General features: G+C 41.5%; 1 protein-coding gene across 1 annotated transcript in view; it reads left to right on the top strand.

Moving 5' to 3' along the window:
• The window catches only part of TTN (titin), a 265933-nt gene extending 241144 nt beyond the window's left edge, over positions 1-24789 (top strand). The window contains 28 exon segments of the mRNA XM_046658450.1: positions 19-312; positions 1008-1295; positions 1413-1712; positions 1809-3875; positions 3978-4280; positions 4393-4698; positions 4810-5100; positions 5194-5490; positions 5619-5924; positions 6826-7131; positions 7217-7498; positions 7680-8273; positions 8400-8687; positions 8790-9089; positions 9546-9848; positions 10276-10578; positions 10679-11263; positions 11382-11687; positions 11803-12102; positions 12741-13316; positions 13417-13722; positions 14083-14676; positions 14803-20546; positions 20672-20828; positions 21559-22250; positions 22352-22505; positions 23030-23332; positions 23462-24789. Of these exon segments, the coding sequence (XP_046514406.1) occupies positions 19-312; positions 1008-1295; positions 1413-1712; positions 1809-3875; positions 3978-4280; positions 4393-4698; positions 4810-5100; positions 5194-5490; positions 5619-5924; positions 6826-7131; positions 7217-7498; positions 7680-8273; positions 8400-8687; positions 8790-9089; positions 9546-9848; positions 10276-10578; positions 10679-11263; positions 11382-11687; positions 11803-12102; positions 12741-13316; positions 13417-13722; positions 14083-14676; positions 14803-20546; positions 20672-20828; positions 21559-22250; positions 22352-22505; positions 23030-23332; positions 23462-23760 (16844 nt within the window). The 3' untranslated portion in view covers positions 23761-24789.
• The last annotated feature ends 1447 nt before the right edge of the window (positions 24790-26236 follow it).

Raw genomic sequence — 26236 nt, 5'->3', positions numbered from 1 at the left:
TTCCATGTAACTTTTTAGACCCACCTGGCACTCCTGACTACATTGATGTCACCCGGGAAACCATCACACTGAAATGGAACCCACCATTGCGTGATGGAGGCAGTAAGATCGTGGCCTACAGCATTGAGAAACGACAAGGGAGCGATCGCTGGGTTAGATGCAACTTTACTGATGTCAGTGAATGTCAGTACACAGTGACAGGACTTAGTCCTGGGGATCGATTTGAGTTCAGAATAATTGCAAGAAATGCTGTTGGAACTATAAGCCCGCCCTCACAGTCTTCTGGCATTATTATGACAAGAGATGAAAATGGTAAGCATTTCCAACTGATTTCCAATGTGACTAAGAGCACTCACATTTTTAAAAAGGACTTTTGCTCCTGGTCTGTGAAATGGAAATAAGAACACCATTTCATACAGATGATACAAGGTTGTTATGTGGATGAATTAGATTTTCTAGCTTTCAGAAGAAGAGAAGAAAAAATGTAATTTGTGCCCATTCTTTTTTACCATGTCTGTTATTCCACTCCCTTCTCATATAATTAGCATGCAAATGGGAATGAGTTTTTAGCTCTGTAATTTCATTCATAATATATAAGGAAAAAGGCTCTCAAGAATAACTGTCCACCTTTACTGAACTTACTAAACTACAACATACATCCAACAACACAATGCTTGAGTGTTGTTGATGGCCACTTACAGGAACTTGTTTGAATATGCAGCAGTATTAGGGAGTAAATGATCTGTAAATGTTTCCTTTCTCTTTTTACAAGTGGCAATGCAAGATTAGTAACATGACCAACATAACAAAAGAGACAACCTAATAATATGCAAATGTTTAACCCCATAATTTAAATTCTCAATTATTAATCCTACTTTCAGAGTAGCATTTAGTAACAGTATAAGCATTACCCTTCCAGGTTTTATGATATGGTGCTAATGAAAAATATGTTTATTTATGTCGTTATGAAACCAAACTAATATAGATTATTTCTATTTCTTTTATAGTTCCACCAATAGTAGAGTTTGGCCCTGAGTACTTTGATGGTCTTACTATTAAGTCTGGAGAGAGCCTTAGAATTAAAGCTTTGGTGCAAGGACGACCAGTACCTCGAGTAACTTGGTTCAGAGATGGAGTAGAAATTGAGAAGAAGATGAATATGGAAATAACTGATGTCCTTGGATCCACCAGCCTCTTTGTTAGAGATGCTACCCGGGACCATCGTGGTGTATATACAGTGGAAGCCAAAAATGTATCTGGCACCGCAAAAGCAGAAATTAAAGTCAAAGTACAAGGTACTTCTAAAATAGCTTCTTAATCTTACAATTTATGAGACTTGGATTAGGGACATGCATGATTGCATTTTAATGGACAAGGAAAAAGAAACTAACTCTGGAACCTTTTTCTTATAGATACACCTGGAAAAGTAGTTGGGCCAATAAGATTCACCAACATTACTGGCGAGAAGATGACCCTATGGTGGGATGCTCCACTCAATGATGGCTGTGCTCCCATAACTCACTACATCATTGAAAAACGGGAAACCAGCAGACTTGCTTGGGCACTAATTGAGGATAATTGTGAAACCCTCAGTTATACTGCTGTTAAACTAATAACTGGCAATGAATACCAATTCCGTATTTCTGCAGTTAACAAGTTTGGTGTTGGCAGGCCACTTGACTCTGACCCTGTGGTTGCTCAAATACAATACAGTAAGCGTCCATTTTTACTAAGTGGTACTATGTCATAAGATTAACTTCCAAAGCAAACACGTCTAATTGGTTTATTTCTTTATTTTCACTTTACAGCTATTCCTGATGCCCCTGGCACTCCAGAACCTAGCAATGTCACAGGCAATAGCATTACTCTGACGTGGGCAAGGCCAGAATCAGATGGTGGCAATGAAATTCAACAATATATCCTCGAAAGGAGAGAAAAGAAAAGCACACGATGGGTAAAAGTGATCAGCAAACGACCAATCTCTGAGACAAGATTCAAAGTCACTGGTCTGACAGAGGGCAATGAGTATGAATTCCACGTCATGGCTGAAAATGATGCAGGAGTAGGACCTCCAAGTGGGATCTCAAGACTAATCAAATGTAGAGAGCCAGTCAACCCACCAAGTGCTCCCACTGTGGTCAAAGTGACAGATACATCAAAGACAACTGTGAGCTTAGAATGGTCTAAGCCAGTGTTTGATGGAGGCATGGAAATAATTGGGTATATTATTGAAATGTGCAAAGCTGACTTAGGAGACTGGCACAAGGTGAATGCAGAGGCATGTGTGAAAACAAGATACACAGTCACTGATCTACAAGCCGGTGAAGAATACAAATTCCGGGTGAGTGCTATCAATGGTGCTGGAAAAGGAGACAGCTGTGAAGTGACCGGCACAATTAAAGCAGTTGACCGATTAACAGCTCCTGAGTTAGATATCGATGCAAACTTCAAGCAGACTCACGTTGTTAGAGCTGGGGCCAGTATTCGCCTCTTCATTGCCTACCAGGGTAGACCGACTCCTACAGCTGTGTGGACCAAACCTGACTCTAACCTAAGCATTCGGGCCGATATCCATACAACAGAGTCCTTCAGCACCCTCACTGTGGAAAACTGCAACAGAAATGACGCAGGGAAATATACCCTCACCGTGGAAAACAACAGTGGTAGTAAGTCAGTCACATTCACCGTAAAGGTGCTAGACTCTCCAGGCCCACCTGGCCCCATTACTTTCAAGGACGTGACCCGGGGATCTGTTACATTGATGTGGGATGCCCCTCTCCTTGATGGTGGCGCCCGCATCCATCACTACGTGGTAGAGAAACGAGAAGCAAGTCGTCGTAGCTGGCAGGTTGTCAGTGAAAAATGCATTCGTCAGATCCTCAAGGTCAACGACCTGGTAGAAGGTGTTCCGTACTATTTCCGTGTTTCTGCAGAAAACGAGTATGGTGTTGGTGAACCCTATGAAATGCCAGAACCAATGGTAGCCACAGAACAGCCTGCTCCACCTAAGAGACTTGATGTTGTTGACACAAGCAAATCCTCCGCAGTCTTAGCTTGGCTTAAACCTGACCACGATGGAGGCAGCCGGATTACTGGCTACCTGCTCGAAATGAGACAAAAGGGATCTGACTTCTGGGTTGAAGCAGGTCACACCAAACAGCTGACTTTCACAGTGGAGCGCCTTGTTGAGAACACTGAATATGAATTCCGTGTGAAGGCCAAGAATGATGCTGGCTACAGCGAACCCAGGGAAGCCTTCTCTTCTGTCATCATCAAGGAGCCTCAAATTGAGCCCACTGCTGATCTCACTGGAATTACCAATCAGCTCATAACTTGCAAAGCAGGAAGCACATTTACCATTGACGTGCCAATCAGTGGTCGTCCTGCCCCCAAAGTAACATGGAAGCTCGAGGAAATGAGACTAAAGGAGACAGATCGAGTGAGCATCACAACAACAAAAGACAGAACCACTCTGTCTGTTAAGGACAGCATGAGAGGTGACTCTGGAAGATACTTCTTGACTCTGGAAAATACAGCTGGAGTTAAAACATTTACCATCACAGTTGTGGTCATTGGAAGGCCAGGTCCAGTAACTGGCCCCATTGAGGTCTCATCTGTCTCAGCCGAATCATGTGTCCTGTCATGGGCTGAACCTAAAGATGATGGAGGCACCGATATTACTAATTATATAGTTGAAAAGCGTGAGTCGGGTACAACAGCTTGGCAGCTTGTCAATTCCAGTGTCAAGCGCACTCAGATTAAAGTCACTCATCTCACAAAATACATGGAATATTCTTTCCGTGTCAGTTCAGAGAACAGATTTGGTGTCAGCAAGCCTCTAGAATCAGCACCAATAATTGCTGAACATCCATTTGGTAAGAAAAAATAAAAATGAGATTTCAAAGTCTCCATTATTAAATATTTCCCCTAAATTTTATGAAATTGTATTCACATCTGATACCTTTGTTTCTATTTAGTCCCACCAAGCGCTCCTACCAGACCCGAAGTCTACTATGTGTCTGCCAATGCCATGTCTATTCGTTGGGAAGAACCCTACCATGATGGTGGCAGTAAAGTCATTGGCTACTGGGTTGAGAAGAAAGAACGTAATACCATTCTTTGGGTGAAAGAAAACAAAGTGCCATGCTTAGAGTGCAACTACAAAGTGACCGGTCTGGTAGAAGGACTGGAGTATCAGTTCAGAACATATGCGCTCAATGCAGCAGGGGTTAGCAAAGCCAGTGAAGCTTCACGACCTATGATGGCTCAAAACCCAGTTGGTATGTATCAAAATTTAAGGGTACATTTGTTTATTATCATTATTATTATTATTATTGACCCTAGTAGAATTCAGAGTTGTATTTTTTAACCTTACTTTTGCATCCCTTCCAGATGCACCAGGAAGACCAGAGGTAACAGATGTCACAAGATCAACAGTGTCACTGATTTGGTCTTCCCCAGTGTATGATGGAGGCAGCAAGATTGTTGGCTACATCATAGAGCGTAAGCCAGTCAGTGAAGTTGGAGACGGTCGCTGGCTGAAGTGCAACTATACCATTGTATCTGACAATTTCTTCACTGTGACTGCTCTCAGTGAAGGAGACACTTACGAATTCCGTGTGTTGGCCAAGAATGCAGCAGGGGTAATTAGCAAGGGATCAGAATCTACAGGCCCTGTCACTTGCCGAGATGAATACGGTAAAAAAAAAAAAAAAAAAAAGAATAGTCAATGTTCTCCTTTTAAATTACCATAATTTATGTGAAAATAAACTGTCATATATTCATTCACATCTATTTTGCCTATGACAGCTCCTCCCAAAGCTGAACTGGATGCCAGATTACAGGGTGATCTGGTTACCATCAGAGCAGGCTCGGATCTTGTTCTTGATGCTGCAGTTGGTGGCAAACCTGAACCCAAAATTATCTGGACCAAAGGGGACAAGGAACTAGATCTCTGTGAAAAAATCTCTTTGCAGTATACTGGCAAACGAGCAACTGCTGTGATCAAATTCTGTGACAGAAGTGACAGTGGAAAATACACTTTAACAGTGAAGAATGCCAGTGGGACCAAGGCCGTGTCTGTCCTGGTCAAAGTTCTTGGTGAGTATGTCAAGTGCTCTTTTATTTTTCTAGCATTTTCAAGTGTGGGCAGAAAGAAAGATTTTCATCATTGCTTGTCATTCCCCGTTTCAGATTCCCCTGGCCCATGTGGAAAGCTCACCGTCAGCAGAGTAACAGAGGAGAAGTGCACTTTAGCCTGGAGCCTTCCTCAGGAAGATGGAGGAGCAGAAATAACACACTACATCGTGGAAAGACGTGAGACTAGCAGGCTCAACTGGGTGATTGTTGAAGGCGAATGCCCAACCCTATCCTATGTAGTTACCAGACTCATCAAGAACAATGAATACATATTCCGAGTGCGAGCAGTAAACAAATATGGCCCTGGTGTGCCTGTTGAGTCAGAGCCGATTGTAGCCAGAAACTCATTCAGTGAGTATTAACACTTTTAAATAACTTGGTAGTTGAAATATAATGGGATTGGGGGAGAGGAGGGCAGTCATATCAATAGTGATTTTGTGCAATTCTGATCATCCTTATTTTCATAAAAATATAAACAGCTATTCCATCACAACCTGGCATGCCTGAAGAAGTTGGAGCTGGCAAAGAGCATATCATCATTCAGTGGGTAAAACCTGAATCTGATGGTGGCAATGATATCAGCAACTACCTAGTAGACAAACGTGAGAAGAAGAGCTTGCGCTGGACACGTGTCAACAAAGACTATGTGGTGTATGATACCAGGCTGAAGGTGACTGGCCTGATGGAAGGTTGTGACTACCAGTTCCGGGTGACTGCAGTGAATGCTGCTGGTAACAGTGAACCCAGTGAAGCTTCCAACTTTATCTCATGCAGAGAACCATCATGTGAGTTCCAAGAATCATACATAAACCTAATCCAATCAAAACCATATTACAAATAATTTTCCAACATGCCATTTCCAACAACTTGTATGAATTGATGAATGGTCTAGAAAAGCATATGCTTATTAGAAGGATCTTAAATATAGCCTAAGTCAGAGAACGTTTTAACTTACTACTCCGTTGATAAGTTAGCAAGCACATGGCTGAAACTTGTTGCAGTATTTTCCTATCTATGAAAAAAATAAATTATTCTACTATCAATATGAAAGGGATTCATTTTATAAATCTTCCTAAGAGTGGGAGAAAAATACATTGTAGTGATAATAACCACTGAAAAGAAAAAAGACAAAGTCTCTTTTAAGAAGAGGCATAGCAGAGCATAAAGTTTCTAGTATCTTATTAAGTACCTAACAAAATAATTGTCACAAGAGCTTCAAAAATAACTGACAAATCCTTGCATAGAGTTTGAGCCTAGGAACTAAAAGGAAGAAAACATTGGGACTGTATGGGGAAGTAGAATAAACTGATTCCTGTACTCACTGGAAATGTAGAGGTGACAAGTGATATTAACTGTGTGAAAGGTGAGCAACTAAAGCAAAGTCCCTGAGAATGGGTACTTTAAGCAATGAGCTCAGCTAGAAGAACACAGCATAGCCAGCTAAAGTAGCAGGAAAGAAATATCTACCTTTCTAAAGAAGTTTAATTCTTAAAATAATAATAATAATAGTGATAATATAGCATACAGTGGTGTCCTGTAATATCAGAAGAGCCAAGATACAAAGATTATCTTGGTGAGTGTGGACAAAGAACAATGATGCCTTTGTGAGTCTTGAAAATCAAAAATATAGATCTCAAAGCTTCCTTATTTGTATAATATCTGAATTCCCTTTTTTAAATTCCATAGATACTCCTGGACCACCTTCTGCTCCAAGGGTTGTGGATACCACCAAGCACAGCATTAGTTTGGCATGGACCAAGCCCATGTATGATGGTGGTGTTGACATCACAGGATATGTTCTTGAAATGCAAGAGAAGGGCACTGATCAGTGGTACCGAGTGCATACCAAGGCCACAATAAGAAATACTGAATTCACTGTGCTAGACCTTAAAATGGGCCAGAAATATTCCTTCAGAGTTGCTGCTGTGAACGTGAAGGGTATGAGTGAATATAGTGAGTCAACCGCCGAAATTGAGCCCGTGGAAAGACTAGGTATTTATAATATAAGCTTTTAGGTGAAGTATTCTCTCATCACATCTGTTCATGAATTGATTAAGTTTTGACATTTACTTTCCAGAAATACCAGATCTTGAGCTTGCAGATGATCTAAAGAAGACTGTGACCCTCAGAGCTGGGGCCTCATTGCGCCTGATGGTGTCTGTATCTGGAAGACCACCTCCTGTCATCACATGGAGCAAGAAAGGCATTGACCTTGCAAGTCGGGCAATTATTGACACCACTGAGAGCTACTCTTTACTTATTGTGGACAAAGTTAACCGGTACGATGCTGGAAAATACACCATTGAAGCCGAAAATCAATCTGGCAAGAAATCAGCAACAGTTCTTGTTAAAGTATATGGTATGTATTTGTCTTAAAATTGACTATGCTGTGAGTAGACTCTTTAAAAAGATACACTTTGACCTATGATTGCACACCTCTTGAGAGGAACTATGTTAAGTATGTTTTCCTGCCAAAAAAAAAAACATCTATCAACCAATCAGGCAAATAAGAAGTATGGATCTTTCATTCTGTTTTTCAGATACTCCTGGTCCTTGTCCTTCAGTGAAAGTTAAGGAAGTATCCAGAGATTCTGTGACCATTACTTGGGAAATTCCCACAATTGATGGTGGAGCTCCTGTCAACAATTACATTATTGAGAAGCGTGAAGCTGCCATGAGAGCATTCAAAACAGTAACTACCAAATGCAGCAAGACACTTTACCGAATTTCTGGACTTGTAGAAGGATGCATGTACTATTTCAGAGTGTTGCCAGAAAATATCTATGGCATTGGAGAACCTTGTGAAACATCTGATGCAGTTCTAGTCTCCGAAGTACCTTTGGTGCCTACAAAGCTAGAAGTGGTGGATGTCACCAAATCAACTGTGAGTCTTGCCTGGGAAAAACCACTCTATGATGGTGGTAGCCGACTCACTGGATATGTTCTCGAGGCCTGCAAAGCTGGCACTGAGAGATGGATGAAGGTTGCCACCTTAAAACCCACAGTCCTAGAGCACACAGTTATTTCCTTAAATGAAGGTGAACAGTACTTATTTAGAGTAAGGGCACAAAATGAGAAAGGCGTGTCAGAACCAAGAGAGATCGTCACAGCCGTTACTGTACAAGATCTCAGAGGTATGTACCAGATCACCAAAAAAAAAAAACAATAACAGTAAAGCAAAATAAAGAAAACATTCAGAATTCATGACACTGTCATTAGAAATAATGCTTAAGAATAAATGCCTACTTTCTTTCTCATAGTGTTGCCAACCATCGATCTTTCCACAATGCCTCAAAAGACCATCCATGTCCCAGCAGGCAGACCAGTAGAGCTGGTGATACCAATCGCTGGTCGCCCACCTCCTGCTGCTTCCTGGTTCTTTGCTGGTTCTAAACTAAGAGAATCAGACCGTGTCACAGTTGAAACTCATACTAAAGTAGCTAAATTAACCATCCGTGAAACCACTATCAGAGATACTGGAGAATACACACTTGAATTGAAGAATGTAACTGGAACTACTTCAGAGACCATTAAAGTTATCATTCTTGGTAAGGATGTGTGACAAAGACACAAGCAAGTTGTTGGTGTTCAGTCTCCCAATTTTAATTTGAAGTGAAAATTAATTTCCTGAATTTCTTTTTCTTTCACAGACAAGCCTGGTCCACCAACTGGGCCTATCAAGATTGATGAAATTGAAGCTACTTCAGTTACCATTTCCTGGGAACCACCTGAATTGGATGGTGGTGCTCCACTGAGTGGCTATGTGGTAGAACAACGTGATGCCCATCGTCCAGGATGGCTGCCAGTGTCTGAATCAGTGACTAGACAGACATTTAAGTTTACCAGACTCACTGAAGGAAATGAGTACGTGTTCCGTGTGGCTGCAACCAACCGCTTCGGGATTGGATCTTACTTGCAATCTGAGGTCATAGAATGTCGCAGCAGCATCAGTAAGTCCTCAGACCCTTCCACCATTCTCCCCATCTCTGATTCGGAATGTTAACAAAAAAGAGATTTGTTTTTAATATGCCCTACTATAAGTAAAAATAGGTCACAAAATTAACCCTAGGGTCTTCCTAAGATTTCTAAACCTCCTTTTCTTGGAAGTTTTCAACATAGATTTTTTTTTTTAATGAAAGAAAGAAGGAGAGAGTTATGGAGGGATAGATAGAAGAGAGGGAGGAAGGACTAGCTATGCTATAGTGAGAAAAAAATAAGAGTGCATGCTTAATAAATGTTTATAGAATTGAAAATGAGGAACAGCAAGAAAAGTACAAAAATGAAAACACTGGAAAAAGTCTCAAGAGTCATATATTGTTTAAAAAGCTAAGACACAGACAAATCTATGAGTCTTTATTTTAATTTATTCATATTGCCATGTTGTGTTTCCCTCTGTCTTGCTGTAGGTATTCCTGGACCTCCGGAAACATTACAGATATTTGATGTCTCCCGTGATGGCATGACACTCACTTGGTATCCACCAGAGGATGATGGTGGCTCCCAGGTGACTGGATATATTGTGGAGCGCAAAGAAGTGAGAGCAGATCGATGGGTCCGTGTAAATAAAGTACCAGTAACCATGACACGGTACCGTTCCACTGGCCTTATTGAAGGCTTAGAATATGAACACCGTGTCACAGCCATTAATGCAAGAGGGACTGGAAAACCAAGTCGTCCTTCCAAACCCATCGTTGCCATGGATCCAATTGGTAAATATGTTTTGTATAAATCAGGTTTACTGAGGTATAATTTAATGTGGTAAAATTCACTCTTCTTATATAGTTCTATAAGTTTTGGAAAATGTACCACTGTGTAACGACCCTCACAATCAAAATATAGAATATTTCCATCAAGTTAATATTTCTAAAAGCACTTTAAAAACTGTAGATAAATGTAAGATAGTAGGAGTGATCATAAAGCACATTTAAGACAGAGGAAAAGGGAAGAACTATATTTTTAATTTTAATTTTAAGTATTTTTAATTGATAAAATGAATGGAATTTTTACAAAATGAAAAATATTCTAATACAAACAGTCCATATTTCCATAACTCACTGAATTTGTTAGGCAGCACAGTTGATTGTCAGCTTTGCAGCAACTTTAACAAGTATGCTATGGTCTTATTCTTATTCCCAGCTCCTCCAGGAAAGCCTCAAAACCCAAGAGTTACTGATACAACAAGGACATCAGTCTCCCTGGCCTGGAGTGTTCCAGAAGATGAAGGAGGATCTAAAGTCACAGGCTACTTGATTGAAATGCAAAAAGTAGATCAACATGAATGGACCAAATGTAACACCACCCCAACCAAGATTCGGGAGTATACTCTAACACACCTACCTCAGGGCGCTGAGTACAGATTCCGTGTCCTAGCTTGTAATGCTGGCGGACCTGGGGAGCCCGCCGAGGTACCAGGAACAGTCAAAGTCACCGAAATGCTTGGTAAGATATATGATCATCTACTTTCTGCTATAATTGCCTTAAGACTTTTTGCCTACCAAAAAAAAAAAATGCTGAATTGTAACCCTCTCTTTTTCCCCAGAATATCCTGATTATGAACTAGATGAAAGATACCAGGAAGGTATCTTTGTAAGACAAGGTGGAGTCATCAGACTTACCATACCAATTAAAGGAAAACCATTCCCAATATGCAAATGGACCAAGGAGGGCCAAGATATTAGTAAGCGTGCCATGATTGCAACATCTGAAACGCACACTGAGCTTGTGATCAAAGAAGCAGACAGAGATGATTCTGGCACTTACGACCTGGTTCTGGAAAACAAATGTGGCAAAAAGGCTGTTTATATCAAGGTCAGGGTGATAGGAAACCCCAACACTCCAGAAGGGCCACTTGAATATGACGACATACAAGCTCGCTCTGTAAGGGTCAGCTGGAGACCACCTGCTGATGATGGTGGTGCTGACATCTTGGGATACATCCTCGAGAGACGAGAAGTGCCTAAATCTGCCTGGTATACCATTGACTCCAGAGTCCGAGGTACATCTCTGGTGGTAAAAGGCCTCAAAGAAAACGTGGAGTACCATTTCCGTGTTTCAGCTGAAAACCAGTTTGGAATTAGCAAACCCTTGAAATCTGAGGAACCAGTCATACCAAAAACACCACTGAGTAAGTGCTCTTCCAACCACACATTTTACAATTCTTTTGTTTTGAAATGAAAGCCACCAGCCTACAAGATTTGGGACTGTACTCTAACACATGTGTGTTTTCCACTTACAATTCCTAGACCCTCCGGAGCCTCCAAGCAATCCTCCAGAAGTACTGGATGTGACCAAGAGTTCTGTCAGCCTGTCCTGGTCACGGCCCAAAGACGATGGTGGTTCTCGAGTTACAGGCTACTACATTGAACGCAGGGAGACATCAACTGACAAGTGGGTCAGACACAACAAGACTCAGATAACGACCACAATGTACACCGTCACCGGGCTTGTTCCTGATGCTGAATATCAGTTCCGCATCATTGCACAGAATGATGTTGGCCTAAGCGAGACCAGCCCTGCTTCTGAACCAGTTGTTTGCAAAGATCCATTTGGTAAGGAGAGAGTTTCCAAAGGGGTTAGAATCAAAGAGGCAAGCCATCTTTGGTCTTTCTCTTTTATTTCAATAGTAAAGCTGATTTCTTTTTCAATTGTTCTAAAACATTTCAGATAAGCCAAGCCAACCTGGAGAACTTGAGATTCTTTCAATATCCAAAGATAGCGTCACTCTACAGTGGGAGAAACCTGAATGTGACGGTGGCAAAGAAATCCTTGGATACTGGGTTGAATATAGACAGTCTGGAGACAGTGCCTGGAAGAAGAGCAATAAGGACCGCATCAAGGATAGGCAATTCACGATAGGGGGTTTGCTGGAAGCTACTGAATATGAATTCAGGGTTTTTGCTGAGAATGAGACTGGACTTAGCAGACCTCGAAGAACCGCTATGTCTGTAAAGACTAAACTAACTTGTAAGTAGCCATTAGTTCTCTGCTTATGATTTACAAACTAAGCAACATGTTAAGGCTAATTCTTCCTGTATACTAAGTAGATCTCCAGAAAGCTTTATTGGAGAGCAAGTGTTTGGAAAGAAATCACTCCCTGTGGCAATGCACACTCAGGGAATAATTGATACTATATTCTACAGGAAGTCATTCTAAGCACATAACCTCAGCAGATGTTAGGTGCAGTGAACTGAACATCTTCCTAGAGCAATTTCTCCCTTGAATGTAATGGGATTTTTTTAACACTTCCTAACAAGACTTAGGTCAACAAATGTACCCCACTTCAATGAACCTAAATAAGGGCAAAGATACAACAGATTTATAGAGAGAGCTCATATTTCCCCAAAACCCCATACATTGTTAATGCCTCCCAATCAGAAAAAAGCCATTCTCATAATAATGTGATGATATGCTCGCTGAATCTCTATTTTCTATATGACCCCCAATCACTGCGAAGAGTTTTTAAGAATTAGACTCATATGTAAATTATGGTATCTAATAAAGTTTTAGTCAACAGGATAAATTCATTCCTGATATACAAAGACAGAGGATTAAAGATACAGTAGAAATAATAATGCATTAATATAATCTTTCATATATTTCAGCTGGAGAGGCCCCGGGAGTACGCAAAGAATTGAAGGATGTTACCACCAAATTGGGTGAAGCTGCTCAACTCTCATGCCAGATTGTTGGGAGGCCTCTACCTGACATTAAATGGTACCGATTCGGTAAGGAGCTCATACAAAGCCGGAAGTACAAAATGTCTTCAGATGGACGCACACATACGCTGACAGTAATGACAGAGGAACAAGAAGACGAAGGTGTCTATACCTGCATGGCTACCAATGAGGTTGGAGAAGTAGAAACCAGTAGTAAGCTTCTTTTGCAAGCAACACCACAGTTCCATCCTGGTTACCCACTGAAAGAGAAATACTACGGTGCTGTGGGTTCAACACTTCGACTTCATGTTATGTACATTGGTCGTCCAGTACCTGCCATCACTTGGTTCCATGGCCAGAAACTTTTGCAAAACTCAGAAAACATTACTATTGAAAACACGGAGCACTATACTCATCTCGTCATGAAGAATGTCCAACGTAAAACTCATGCTGGGAAATACAAAGTTCAGCTCAGCAATATTTTCGGAACAGTCGATGCCATCCTTGATGTGGAAATACAAGGTATTTTATTTTCATTTTCAGTGGTTTTTATTTTTAAAGAATAAAAAGATCTTGGGAAATACACTGTGAAAACCACTATAATTGTATTTTCCCCCAACAGATAAACCAGACAAACCTACAGGACCAATTGTGATTGAAGCTCTATTGAAGAACTCTGTGGTGATCAGCTGGAAACCACCTGCAGATGATGGAGGCTCCTGGATCACCAATTATGTAGTGGAGAAATGTGAGGCCAAGGAAGGGGCTGAATGGCAATTGGTGTCTTCAGCCATCTCAGTGACAACCTGCAGAATTGTGAACCTCACAGAAAATGCTGGCTATTACTTCCGGGTTTCAGCTCAGAACACCTTCGGCATCAGCGACCCTCTGGAGGTCCCCTCGGTTGTGATCATTAAGAGTCCATTTGGTGAGTACAATCTCTTGTACAATGTCTACAATCTTCATATGGCAAAATTTCATCTTTACATAAAACTCTGTTTAACAGAAATAAATTTTGAAAGGAAATAGCAAAGATTCAGATAAAGTATAAGCGCCTTTTATCTCACTTAAATTGAATTTTTGCATATCTAAAAGGGCAAATATATACCCTATCCCCTTCTTCTTTAAAAAGAAACTTTGTGTTTTGATAAGTTTTTTAGCATTTTTATGGAATAGTTATTCTTAATAGAACTGTGGGTTCCTAACATTTTATTTCTACAAAATAAGCTTTTAATAAAGCTGCTTGTTTTACCTCATAACGCAAATCTTTTTTGTTTCTTTTAAACAGAAAAGCCAAGTGCTCCCGGCAAACCAACGATTACTGCTGTCACAAAAGATTCTTGTGTTGTGGCTTGGAAGCCACCTGCCAGTGATGGAGGTGCAAAGATTAGAAATTACTACCTTGAGAAGCGTGAGAAGATGCAGAATAAATGGATTGCTGTGACAACAGATGAAATTCGAGAAACCGTCTTTTCAGTGCAAAACCTTATTGAAGGTCTTGAATATGAGTTCCGTGTGAAATGTGAAAACCTAGGTGGGGAAAGCGAATGGAGTGAAATATCAGAACCTGTCACTCCCAGATCTGATGTCCCAATTCAGGCACCACACTTTAAAGAGGAACTCAGAAATCTACATGTCAGATATCAGAGCAATGCTACTTTGGTCTGCAAAGTTACTGGTCACCCAAAACCTATTGTGAAATGGTACAGACAAGGCAAAGAAATCATTGCAGATGGATTAAAGTACAGGATTCAGGAGTTTAAGGGTGGCTACCACCAGCTCATCATTGCAGCTGTCACGGATGATGATGCCACAGTTTACCAAGTCAGAGCTACCAACCAAGGGGGATCTGTGTCGGGCACTGCCTCCTTGGAAGTGGAAGGTAAAAACAAATTAGTAAACATCAAGTTGGTGCTAGATGACGTTATTAATTGAGGGGGGAGGTGTTGCACTTAAATACTGTTAGGTATTGCTAAATGTTATTCTTTCTTCTTTTATTCTGATACAGTTCCAGCTAAGATACATTTGCCTAAAACTCTTGAAGGCATGGGAGCAGTTCACGCTCTCCGAGGTGAGGTGGTCAGCATCAAGATCCCTTTCAGTGGCAAACCAGATCCTGTGATCACCTGGCAGAAAGGACAAGATCTCATTGACAATAATGGCCACTACCAAGTTATTGTCACAAGATCTTTCACATCACTTGTTTTCCCCAATGGAGTGGAGAGAAAAGATGCTGGTTTCTATGTGGTCTGTGCTAAAAACAGATTTGGAATTGATCAGAAGACAGTTGAACTGGATGTGGCTGATGTTCCTGACCCACCCAGAGGAGTCAAAGTTAGTGACGTCTCACGAGATTCTGTCAACTTAACATGGACTGAGCCAGCTTCTGATGGCGGCAGCAAAATCACCAACTACATTGTTGAAAAGTGTGCAACTACTGCAGAAAGATGGATCCGTGTAGGACAGGCCCGAGAAACCCGTTATACCGTGATCAACTTATTTGGAAAAACAAGTTACCAGTTCCGTGTCATAGCTGAAAATAAATTTGGCCTGAGCAAGCCTTCTGAGCCTTCAGAACCTACTATAACCAAAGAAGATAAGACCAGAGCTATGAACTATGATGAAGAGGTAGATGAAACCAGAGAAGTTTCCATGACTAAAGCATCTCACTCTTCAACCAAGGAGCTCTATGAGAAATATATGATTGCCGAAGATCTCGGGCGTGGTCAGTTTGGAATCGTCCACCGTTGTGTTGAAACTTCCTCAAAGAAGACATATATGGCCAAATTTGTTAAAGTCAAAGGGACTGATCAGGTTTTGGTAAAGAAGGAAATCTCCATCCTAAACATCGCTAGGCACAGAAACATCTTATACCTCCATGAATCATTTGAAAGCATGGAAGAATTAGTCATGATCTTTGAGTTCATATCAGGACTTGACATATTTGAACGCATTAACACAAGTGCTTTTGAACTTAATGAAAGAGAAATTGTAAGTTATGTCCGCCAGGTCTGCGAAGCACTTGAGTTCTTACATAGTCATAATATTGGACACTTTGACATTAGGCCAGACAATATCATTTACCAAACAAGAAGGAGCTCCGTCATTAAAATCATAGAATTTGGTCAAGCCCGTCAGCTGAAGCCAGGGGACAACTTTAGGCTTCTGTTCACTGCCCCTGAATACTATGCCCCTGAAGTCCACCACCATGATCTTGTCAGCACAGCCACAGACATGTGGTCACTTGGAACACTGGTCTATGTGCTGTTGAGTGGTACCAATCCATTCCTGGCTGAAACTAACCAACAGATAATTGAGAACATCATGAATGCTGAATTTACTTTTGATGAAGAAGCATTCAGAGAGATTAGCCTTGAAGCCATGGATTTTGTTGACCGGCTGTTGGTGAAAGAGAGAAAATCTCGCATGACAGCATCTGAGGCACTCCAGCACCCATGGCTGAAGCAGAAGACAGAAAAAGTCAGTACTAAAGTTATCAGAACATTAAAACACCGGCGTTACTATCACACCCTGATCAAGAAAGATCTCAACATGGTTGTATCAGCAGCCCGGATCTCCTGTGGTGGTGCAATTCGATCTCAGAAGGGAGTGAGTGTTGCTAAAGTTAAAGTAGCATCCATTGAAATTGGCCCAGTTTCTGGGCAGATAATGCATGCAGTTGGCGAAGAAGGAGGATATGTCAAATATGTATGCAAAATTGAAAATTATGATCAGTCTACCCAAGTGACCTGGTACTTTGGTGTCAGACAGCTGGAGAACAGTGAGAAATATGAAATCACCTATGAAGATGGCGTGGCCACCATGTACGTCAAACATATTACCAAATTCGATGACGGCACCTACAGATGCAAAGTAGTCAATGACTATGGCGAAGACAGTTCTTATGCAGAGCTATTTGTTAAAGGTGTGAGAGAAGTTTATGACTATTACTGCCGTAGAACTATGAAGAAAATTAAGCGCAGAACTGATACGATGAGACTCCTAGAAAGGCCACCAGAATTTACCCTGCCTCTCTATAACAAGACAGCTTATGTGGGTGAAAATGTCCGGTTTGGAGTAACCATAACCGTCCACCCAGAGCCTCGTGTAACATGGTATAAGTCAGGTCAGAAAATCAAACCAGATGATGATGACAAGAAGTACACCTTTGAATCTGACAAGGGTCTTTACCAATTAACAATCAGCAGTGTAACTCTAGAAGACGATGCTGAGTATACTGTTGTCGCAAGGAACAAATATGGTGAAGACAGCTGTAAAGCAAAGCTGACTGTAACCCCACACCCACCTCCAACAGATACAACCTTAAGACCCATGTTCAAACGGCTACTGGCAAACGCAGAATGCCAAGAAGGCCAAAGCGTCTGCTTCGAGATCAGAGTGTCTGGCATCCCTGCACCAACGCTAAAATGGGAGAAAGACGGTCAGCCGCTGTCCCTTGGGCCCAACATTGAAATTATCCACGAAGGCTTGGACTATTATGCTTTGCACATCAGGGATACTTTGCCTGAAGACACAGGTTATTATAGGGTCACAGCCACAAACACAGCAGGATCTACCAGCTGCCAGGCTCACCTACAAGTGGAACGCCTGAGGTACGTCAAACATGAATACAAGAGCAAGGAGGAGCGCGAACGACACGTACAAAGGCAAATTGACAAGACACTAAGAATGGCTGAAATTCTTTCTGGAACTGAAAGTGTGCCACTGACACAGGTAGCCCAAGAGGCTCTGAGAGAAGCTGCCATCCTTTACAAACCAGCTATAAGCACCAAGACTGTAAAAGGGGAATTCCGACTTGAGACGGAAGAAAAGAAGGAGGAGAGAAAACTCCGTATGCCTTATGAGGTACCAGAGCCACGCAAGTACAAGCAGACTACCATAGAAGAAGACCAACACATTAAGCAGTTTGTGCCTATGTCTGACATGAAATGGTACAAAAAGATACGTGATCAATTTGAAATGCCTGGGAAACTTGACAGAGTTGTACAGAAAAGACCCAAGCGCATCCGCCTTTCAAGATGGGAACAGTTCTACGTGATGCCTCTTCCACGCTTTACAGATCAATACAGACCTAGATGGCGTATTCCCAAACTGTCTCAAGATGATCTTGAAATGGTGAGACCAGCACGCCGGCGTACACCTTCTCCTGATTATTACTTTTATTACAGACCGAGAAGACGTTCTCTTGGTGACATCTCAGATGAAGAATTACTCTTGCCCATTGATGACTACTTGGCAATGAAAAGAACAGAAGAAGAGAGGTTGCGTCTTGAGGAAGAGCTTGAATTAGGTTTCTCAGCTTCACCCCCAAGCCGAAGCCCTCCACGTTTTGAGCTATCCAGTCTGCGTTACTCTTCACCACAAGCTCATGTCAGGACGGAGGAAACAAGAAAAGACTTCAGATATTCAACCTATCACATCCCAGTGAAGGCTGAGACTAGTACAAGTTACGCGGAACTGCATGAACGGCATGCCCGGGCCTCCTATAGACAGCCGAAACAACGGCAAAGGATCATGGCTGAGAAGGAGGATGAAGAGTTGCTTCGTCCAGTTACTACCACCCAGCGTCTCTCGGCATACAAAAGCGAGCTTGACCACATATCAAAGGAAGAAAAGTCTAGAAAGAAATCAAGACAACAGAGAGAAGTGACAGAAATAACAGAAATTGAGGAAGAATACGAAATCTCAAAACATGCTCAAAGAGAGACATCCTCATCTGTGTCTAGACTGCTGAGACGACGGCGCTCCCTGTCTCCAACTTACATTGAGTTAATGAGGCCAGTGTCCGAGCTGATCCGGCGACGTCCACAGCCGGCTGAGGAATATGAAGACGAATATGAAGATGACACAGAAAGAAGGTCTCCTACTCCAGAGAGAACTCGCCCACGTTCCCCCAGCCCCGTGTCTAGTGAGAGATCACTCTCAAGATTTGAGAGGTCTGCAAGATTTGATATCTTTTCCAGGTATGAGTCCATGAAAGCTGCTTTAAAGACTCAGAAGACCTCAGAAAGGAAGTATGAAGTTTTGACTCAGCAGCCTTTTACGCTGGACCATGCCCCTCGAATCACATTGAGAATGCGCTCCCACAGGGTACCATGTGGCCAAAATACATGTTTTATCTTAAACGTTCAGTCTAAGCCAACTGCCGAGGTTAAATGGTACCATAATGGTGTAGAACTCCAAGAGAGCAGTAAGATTCGTTACACCAACATGAGTGGGGTACTGACCCTGGAAATTCTGGACTGTCATATTGATGACAGTGGAACATACCGTGCTGTGTGCACCAACTACAAAGGTGAAGCTTCTGACTATGCGACCTTGGACGTAACGGGAGGGGATTACACCACCTATGCTTCCCAGCGCAGAGACGAAGATGTCCCCCGATCTGTTTTCCCTGAGCTGACAAGAATAGAGGCATATGCGGTGTCTTCATTTAAGAAAACATCTGAGATGGAAGCTTCTTCTTCAGTCAGGGAAATGAAATCACAGATGACAGAGACAAGGGAAAGTCTCTCATCATATGAACACCATGCATCTGCAGAAATGAAAAGCGCTGCAATAGAAGAAAAGTCGCTGGAAGAAAAATCCACACACAGAAAGATCAAGACAACTTTGGCAGCAAGAATTCTAACCAAGCCAAGGTCCATAACTGTCTATGAAGGCGAGTCCGCAAGGTTTTCTTGTGATACAGATGGTGAGCCAGTACCAACTGTGACCTGGCTGCGTGGAGGACAAGTGATCAGTACTTCCGCCCGCCACCAAGTGACCACCACAAAGTACAAATCGACCTTTGAGATCTCTTCAGTCCAGGCTTCCGACGAGGGCAACTACAGCGTGGTGGTGGAGAACAGTGATGGGAAGCAAGCAGCACAGTTTACCCTGACTATTCAAAAGGCCCGGGTGACCGAAAAGGCTGTGACAGCACCACCAAGAGTCAAATCCCCAGAGCCTCGGGTGAAATCTCCAGAAGGAGTTAAGTCTCCAAAACGAGTGAAATCCCCAGAACCAGTGACTTCTCACCCAAAAGCTGTCTCACCAACAGAGACAAAACCCACACCAACAGAGAAACTCCAGCAGCTCCCAGTCTCTGCCCCACCCAGGATAACTCAGTCCCTGAAAGCAGAAGCTTCTAAAGATATTGCAAAGCTGACCTGTGCAGTCGAAAGTAGTATATTATCTGCAAAAGAGGTCACCTGGTATAAAGATGGCAAGAAACTGAGGGAAAATGGACATTTCCAGTTTCATTATTCGGCAGATGGTACCTATGAGCTCAAAATCCATAACCTCACTGAATCCGATTGTGGAGAATACGTTTGTGAGATTTCTGGTGAAGGTGGAAGTTCCAAAACTAACTTCCAGTTTACGGGACAAGCCTTTAAGAGTATCCATGAGCAGGTATCAAGCATAGCAGAAACTAAGAAATCAGCTCAGAAAACTGCTGAGTCAACAGAAACCAAGAAATCAGTTCAGAAAACTGCTGAGTCGACAGAAACCAAGAAAACAGCTCAGAAAACCACTGAGTTGACAGAAACCAAGAAAACAGCTCAGAAAACTGCTGAGTCAACAGAAACCAAGAAAACTGAGCCAAAAGCTCCGGAACCAATTTCCTCAAAACCAGTAATTGTTACTGGGCTACAGGATACAACCGTTTCTTCAGATAGCACTGCTAAATTTGCAGTGAAGGTTACCGGAGAACCCCGGCCAACTGTCATCTGGACAAAAGATGGAAAGGTAACCAGTCTTAAATGTCCCTTAATTGTATCTTCTAAAAAGTAACCTCTTCCCTCATCCCCATCTCCCAAAGAAAGTTTAAAATTAAATCATTTTTTAAAACTCAACTCACTTGCATTCTACAGGCTATTACACAAGGAGGTAAATATAAACTCTCTGAAGACAAAGGAGGATTCCTCCTAGAAATTCATAAGACTGAGACCTCTGACGGCGGGCTTTATACTTGCACAATAACAAATTCAGCCGGCTCTGTGTCCTCTAGCTGCAAATTAACAATAAAAGGTAGGTTGGCTTTGATTCTTACCAACATTTTTCAGAAGATGACATTAACAGAACATTTCTAAACATTCTCCCTTACACACACATACACACACACAAGAAAGTACTAAAATAAAACTGTTTTCCAAATCCTAGAATACCATTTATACACAAATGTAGAAATGCACATATGTGAAGTTAGCATATACTTTTATATTATCTTTAAAAACACACATCAAATAGTGCCTAATCGTATGTGGTGTTATATAAGATTCCACAGAGTCAGCCTCTGCTTCCAGGAATGTTTAGGAATAAAGTCAGGTGAATACACAAAATGGCATGGCTTCCCCAAACCTTCACTTTTGCTAATTTTCCAAGGCAATGCAAAGTTAATGAAACAACCAGATCAGTTTTCCCAGTTAAAATTAGTTTGCTTTCATCTCAGTCTTCTAAAACATGTCAGTGTTTTTTATTAATCAAAATCTCCTAAATCCTTTGACTATTCTTTTCAAGATTTTTTTTCCCATAAGAATCATCTTCAATTTAGTTTAGTTTAAGGAGTCATTATACTGATCACAAAAGTCACGCATGACAATTTTCCAAGATTGGGGCTAAGAAAGAATTAGGTACACCTACACTGCATACAGAAGTCAACATTTTTTCTTTGTATTTTATTCACACGCAGAAGCTACAAAAGAGTAAAGGGTGGGGCCTCTTTCTGGTTAAGTTTGCCTTACAGAAGTTTCTTTTTTAGCTGTAAAAGACACTGAGGCGCAGAAAGTATCCACACAAAAGACCTCTGAAATTACATCCCAGGAGAAGGCAGTAGTCCAGGAAGAAATTTCCCAAAAAGCCCTAATTTCTCAAGAAATCAAGAAGTCAGAGGTGAAATCTCAGGAAAAGTTAGCCATGAAGGAGGAAGCTTCAAAGGTTCTGATTTCTGAAAAAGTCAAGAAATCAGAAGCAGCTTCCCTGGATAAATCCATTGTCCATGAGGAAATCTCTAAAACATCACAGGCATCCGAAGAAATCAGAACTCAGGCCGAGGTGAAGGCATTCTCTACTCAGATGAGCATAAATGATGGTCAGAAAGTGACTTTAAAAGCCAACATTGCTGGAGCCACTGATGTGAAATGGGTACTGAATGGAGTAGAGCTAACTAACTCCGAGGAGTACAGATACGGTGTCTCAGGCAGCGATCAGACCCTAACCATCAAGCAGGCCGGTCACAAAGATGCAGGAATCCTCACCTGCATCGGCAAAACCAGCCAAGGAATCGTCAAGTGTCAGTATGATCTGACCCTGAGCAAAGAACTCTCAGATGCTCCAGCCTTCATCTCACAGCCCAGATCTCAAAACGTTAACGAAGGACAAAATGTTCTCTTTTCTTGTGAAATCAGTGGCGAGCCATCCCCAGAAATCGAATGGTTTAAAAACAACCTCCCGGTAAGTTTAATTATGAATACAGTATTGAAGAAAATTTAAAATACCATATCTACTCCTGAAGAGCTCAGAGGAATACTTCTCTTTTTCCTCCTTCTTTTTAGATTTCCATTTCTTCAAATATCAGCGTAAGTCGCTCTAGAAATGTATATTCTCTTGAAATCCGAAATGCATCTGAAAGCGACAGTGGGAAGTACACAGTTAAGGCCAAAAATTTCCGTGGCCAGTGCTCAGCTACTGCTTCTCTGACGGTCCTTCGTAAGTATATCTTTGCCATTTTCCTTACTCGCTTAAGGCCTTTATGTGTTCTTTTGTCTTTGTCTTCTGCACACAGCAAACTCTCTGAAGCCTTGTTAAATTCCATGTGTAAGAGGCACAGGCCTCCTGTGTGAATTCATCCTTATGGCCAGAGTTTCTTTATAGCTCAACAGAATGTGGATGAGTTAACTTTCAAGGCAAAGCTACCAACTGCCCTATTACATTTATTTTCAGAGTGTACTATATATATTATTTTCTATATGCCTAATCATTTTTCTCCTAGTGATTCTAGCGCCTGCATGTAATGTAATGATAGAAATATCAGGATTTGTTTCTTGGAGACATTGAGCTGGCTCTTGACAAATGTATGTATATATGTATTTGCTTATGCTTCCACAGCAAATTGTTCGGGTTACACTTCTGTATGTGTGTGTTTAAGTTTTCCATTTCTGTGAGTCAGTGTCACATGTCACCAATTAACCAGATGTCATTGGTGTTCACTGTGTATCTGCTATGCTCCACAGCTCTAGTTGAAGAACCTTCCAGAGAGGTAGTATTGAGGACAAGTGGTGACACGAGCTTGCACGGAAGCTTCTCGTCTCAGTCAATGCAAATGTCGGCCTCTAAGCAGGAGGCCTCCTTCAGCAGTTTCAGCAGCAGCAGTGCTAGCAGCATGACTGAAATGAAATTTGCAAGCATGTCTGCCCAAAGCATGTCCTCCATGCAGGAGTCCTTTGTAGAAATGAGTTCCAGCAGTTTTATGGGAAAAGCTAGCATGACGCAACTGGAAAGCTCAACTAGTAGAATGCTTAAAGCAGGCATAAGAGGTGAGCAATAAAATTTCTGGTAGAGGTAGACAAGCCTAGTGGTATAGTCTTTAGTACATACAATTCAGTAGAAAGCAAATCATTATTTATTCAGTGATCCTAAAACGTTTTTGTTGTTGTTTCATAAAGGAGTTCCACCTAAAATTGAAGCTCTTCCCTCTGACATCAGCATTGATGAGGGCAAAGTTTTAACAGTAGCCTGTGCTTTTACGGGTGAGCCTACTCCGGAAATAACGTGGTCCTGTCGTGGAAGAAAAATTAAAAATCAAGAACAACAAGGGAGATTCCTTATTGAAAACACAGATGACCTGACAACTCTGATCATCATGGACGTACAGAAACAAGATGGTGGAATTTATACCCTGAGCTTAGGGAATGAATTCGGATCTGACTCTGCCACTGTGAATATAAATATTCGATCCATTTAAGAGGGCCTGTGCTCTCATACTCAGACTCATTCTTAACCTTTCACAAACGATCCACATGGACTAATCTTTCTGATCTGTAAATATTTAAAAAGAAGAAGTAGTTTTGTATCAACCTAAATGAGTCAAAGTTCAAAAGTATGCATTTCAATCTTTTCATAATTGACCTAAGAATATTATACATTTTCTAGTGACATGTACATACTGTATATAGCCGGATTAACGGTTATAAAGTTTTGTACCATTTATTTTATGACATTTTACACTGTAACTTTTGAAACTAACTGTTGGTAGGAGAAAGTTACTTATGGAACGAATACCCTGCTCAACACTTAATCAATCTTTGTGCCTCAACATAATGTTGATGTCTAAGTATGCCTCAATGGGTCGAGAAATTCCCCATTGAAGATGTCCTATCCACCTAAAAGAAGATGCTGTGCACATCACCTGACATGTGCACCAATACCTATCGAATCAGAAATGTAAGGCATTGGTGATGTTTGCATTTACCCTCCTGTAAGCAACACTTTAACGTCTTACATTTTCTCTGATGATGTCACACTCAAAATTATCATGACTTAAATATTACCAGAGCAAAGTGCAACGGCCAGCACTTTGTTCGCTCATTTTACACTGTCTCTGACCATAGAGAGTGCCTGGATAGCTTGGAAAAGTAACATCGCCTGGCCATCCCCTCATTTAACCAAGCTATTCAAGTATTCCTATGCAGGAGCAGTGCCACCTCTTGGAGGTCCCAGGGTGCAGCCAACGCCTTCGTGTGGTAGCTCGAAATTTAAATTACACCTCAGAAACCGGGGCAACTAAGCAATGAGCCGCAGCAAAAAATCAACAAGAATAAGAACCAAATAAAGCTGTCGTTAACTTTAAAAAAACAACATCATGACTAACTGCCCAAAAGGTCAATTTGATGTAGTTCTTTTCATGCAGGTATAAATTCAATTGTTAGTTATAATTGTTGGACCTCCTTGAGATAGTAACAACAAAATAAAGCAAGCTATCTGCACCTCAAAATGTGTGGGTGGTGGTTTTCTGTGGACATCTGGGGTGGGGAGGCATGCGCCTTCACGGATCACAGAAATGATCACAGATCAGAGAAAGCAACTCCAGTACAAAATAGCCCATACTAAGTTCTTTAAAGCAAATATTTAAACTATTGTGTTGAATGTATTCAACAGTTTTTTAAAAAGCATAGATAGGGTTCTCGTGGATAAATTTATCCCCGAAAGTTAAGAAAAATCCCTCAAATTAACAGATTAAATCTTCTACACTTATCAAGACAAATATTTTTTTTGGAGCTGATTCAACTAAATCCATCAAAGATATTGAACATCTACAATTCACAATATTTTGTGCTGGACACCACGTGGAACAAGACAAAGATGAGCAAGATGATATAGACCCTGTCCCTGAAGGACTGTAGGGAAGAGAAATATGACAACAGAATCCATGTTGACCACTGTAGCTCCAAATTGAGGCAGAACAAATAAAGGTCCTCAGCACTAAAGAACTTGTTTTAAATGGTATAGTCCTACATGCTTTTTTAAACAACTGATCTATACTTGATAATAAAATATCTAGTGCCAGAAAAATCTATATTTATCCATTTCAGTTAGATAATCATAATTATAAACCTATAAAGTTGATTATTTGCCTAAATTATCATCTCCTAAATGTAAGTACAAGTTACAAATTAAGTACAATTACCTCTTAAACCTAAGTACCAGTAGCCAAAGCTGAAGCACATGACTGTCGATTTTTATTCTCCAAAAGAATATCTTGGGTCTCCACTGATTTATTCAGCAAGTATTCTGTCTTGAGTCACATTCCGTAAAAGCAGAACCTGAGAAAGGAATTTTTTTTCTTTTCTTTTCTTTTCTTTTTGTGAGGAAGATTAGCCCTGAGCTAACTGCTGCCAATCCTCCTCTTTTCACTGAGGAAGACTGGCCCTGAGCTAACATCCATGCCCATCTTCCTCTACTTTATATGTGGGACGCCTGCCACAGCATGGTGTGCCAAGCGGTGCCATATCCACACCCGGGATCCCAACCGGCGAACCCTAGGCCGACCAGAAGCAGAACGGCGAACTTAACCACTGCACCACCGGGTGACCCCTAGGGATTCCTGTATAAGTAATTTTTTGAGAGATTGCTCTCAGGAAAAAGGGGATGAGGGAAGCAGGGCTGAGGAAGAAAGCTAAGCTAGAATGTGGTCTCAGCGGCAGCTTCAGCGGATCCCACCGAGAGCGTCAACTGTACCAGAGTTGGTTCCATCTTGGAACAAGGGGGCTGACATTTTGCACCCCCTTATCGGCTAGTCAGTGGCTACAGGCTGTGAGCTTGGGCGGGGGTTGGGTGGGGGTGGGGGTAGATAACCTCCCAGGCTGGAGGGGTCCCTTTTCGCCAGAGCAATCTCTGCAGTCTAGGGCCACTAAACAGCCAACACTTAAGAAACCCTGGGT

This window comes from Equus quagga, chromosome 4, assembly GCF_021613505.1.
Source record: "Equus quagga isolate Etosha38 chromosome 4, UCLA_HA_Equagga_1.0, whole genome shotgun sequence".
In the NCBI taxonomy this organism is placed as follows: Eukaryota; Metazoa; Chordata; class Mammalia; order Perissodactyla; family Equidae; genus Equus; species Equus quagga.
Note: the sequence above shows the minus strand (reverse complement) of the source record. Positions and strands in the feature narration are given on the sequence as shown.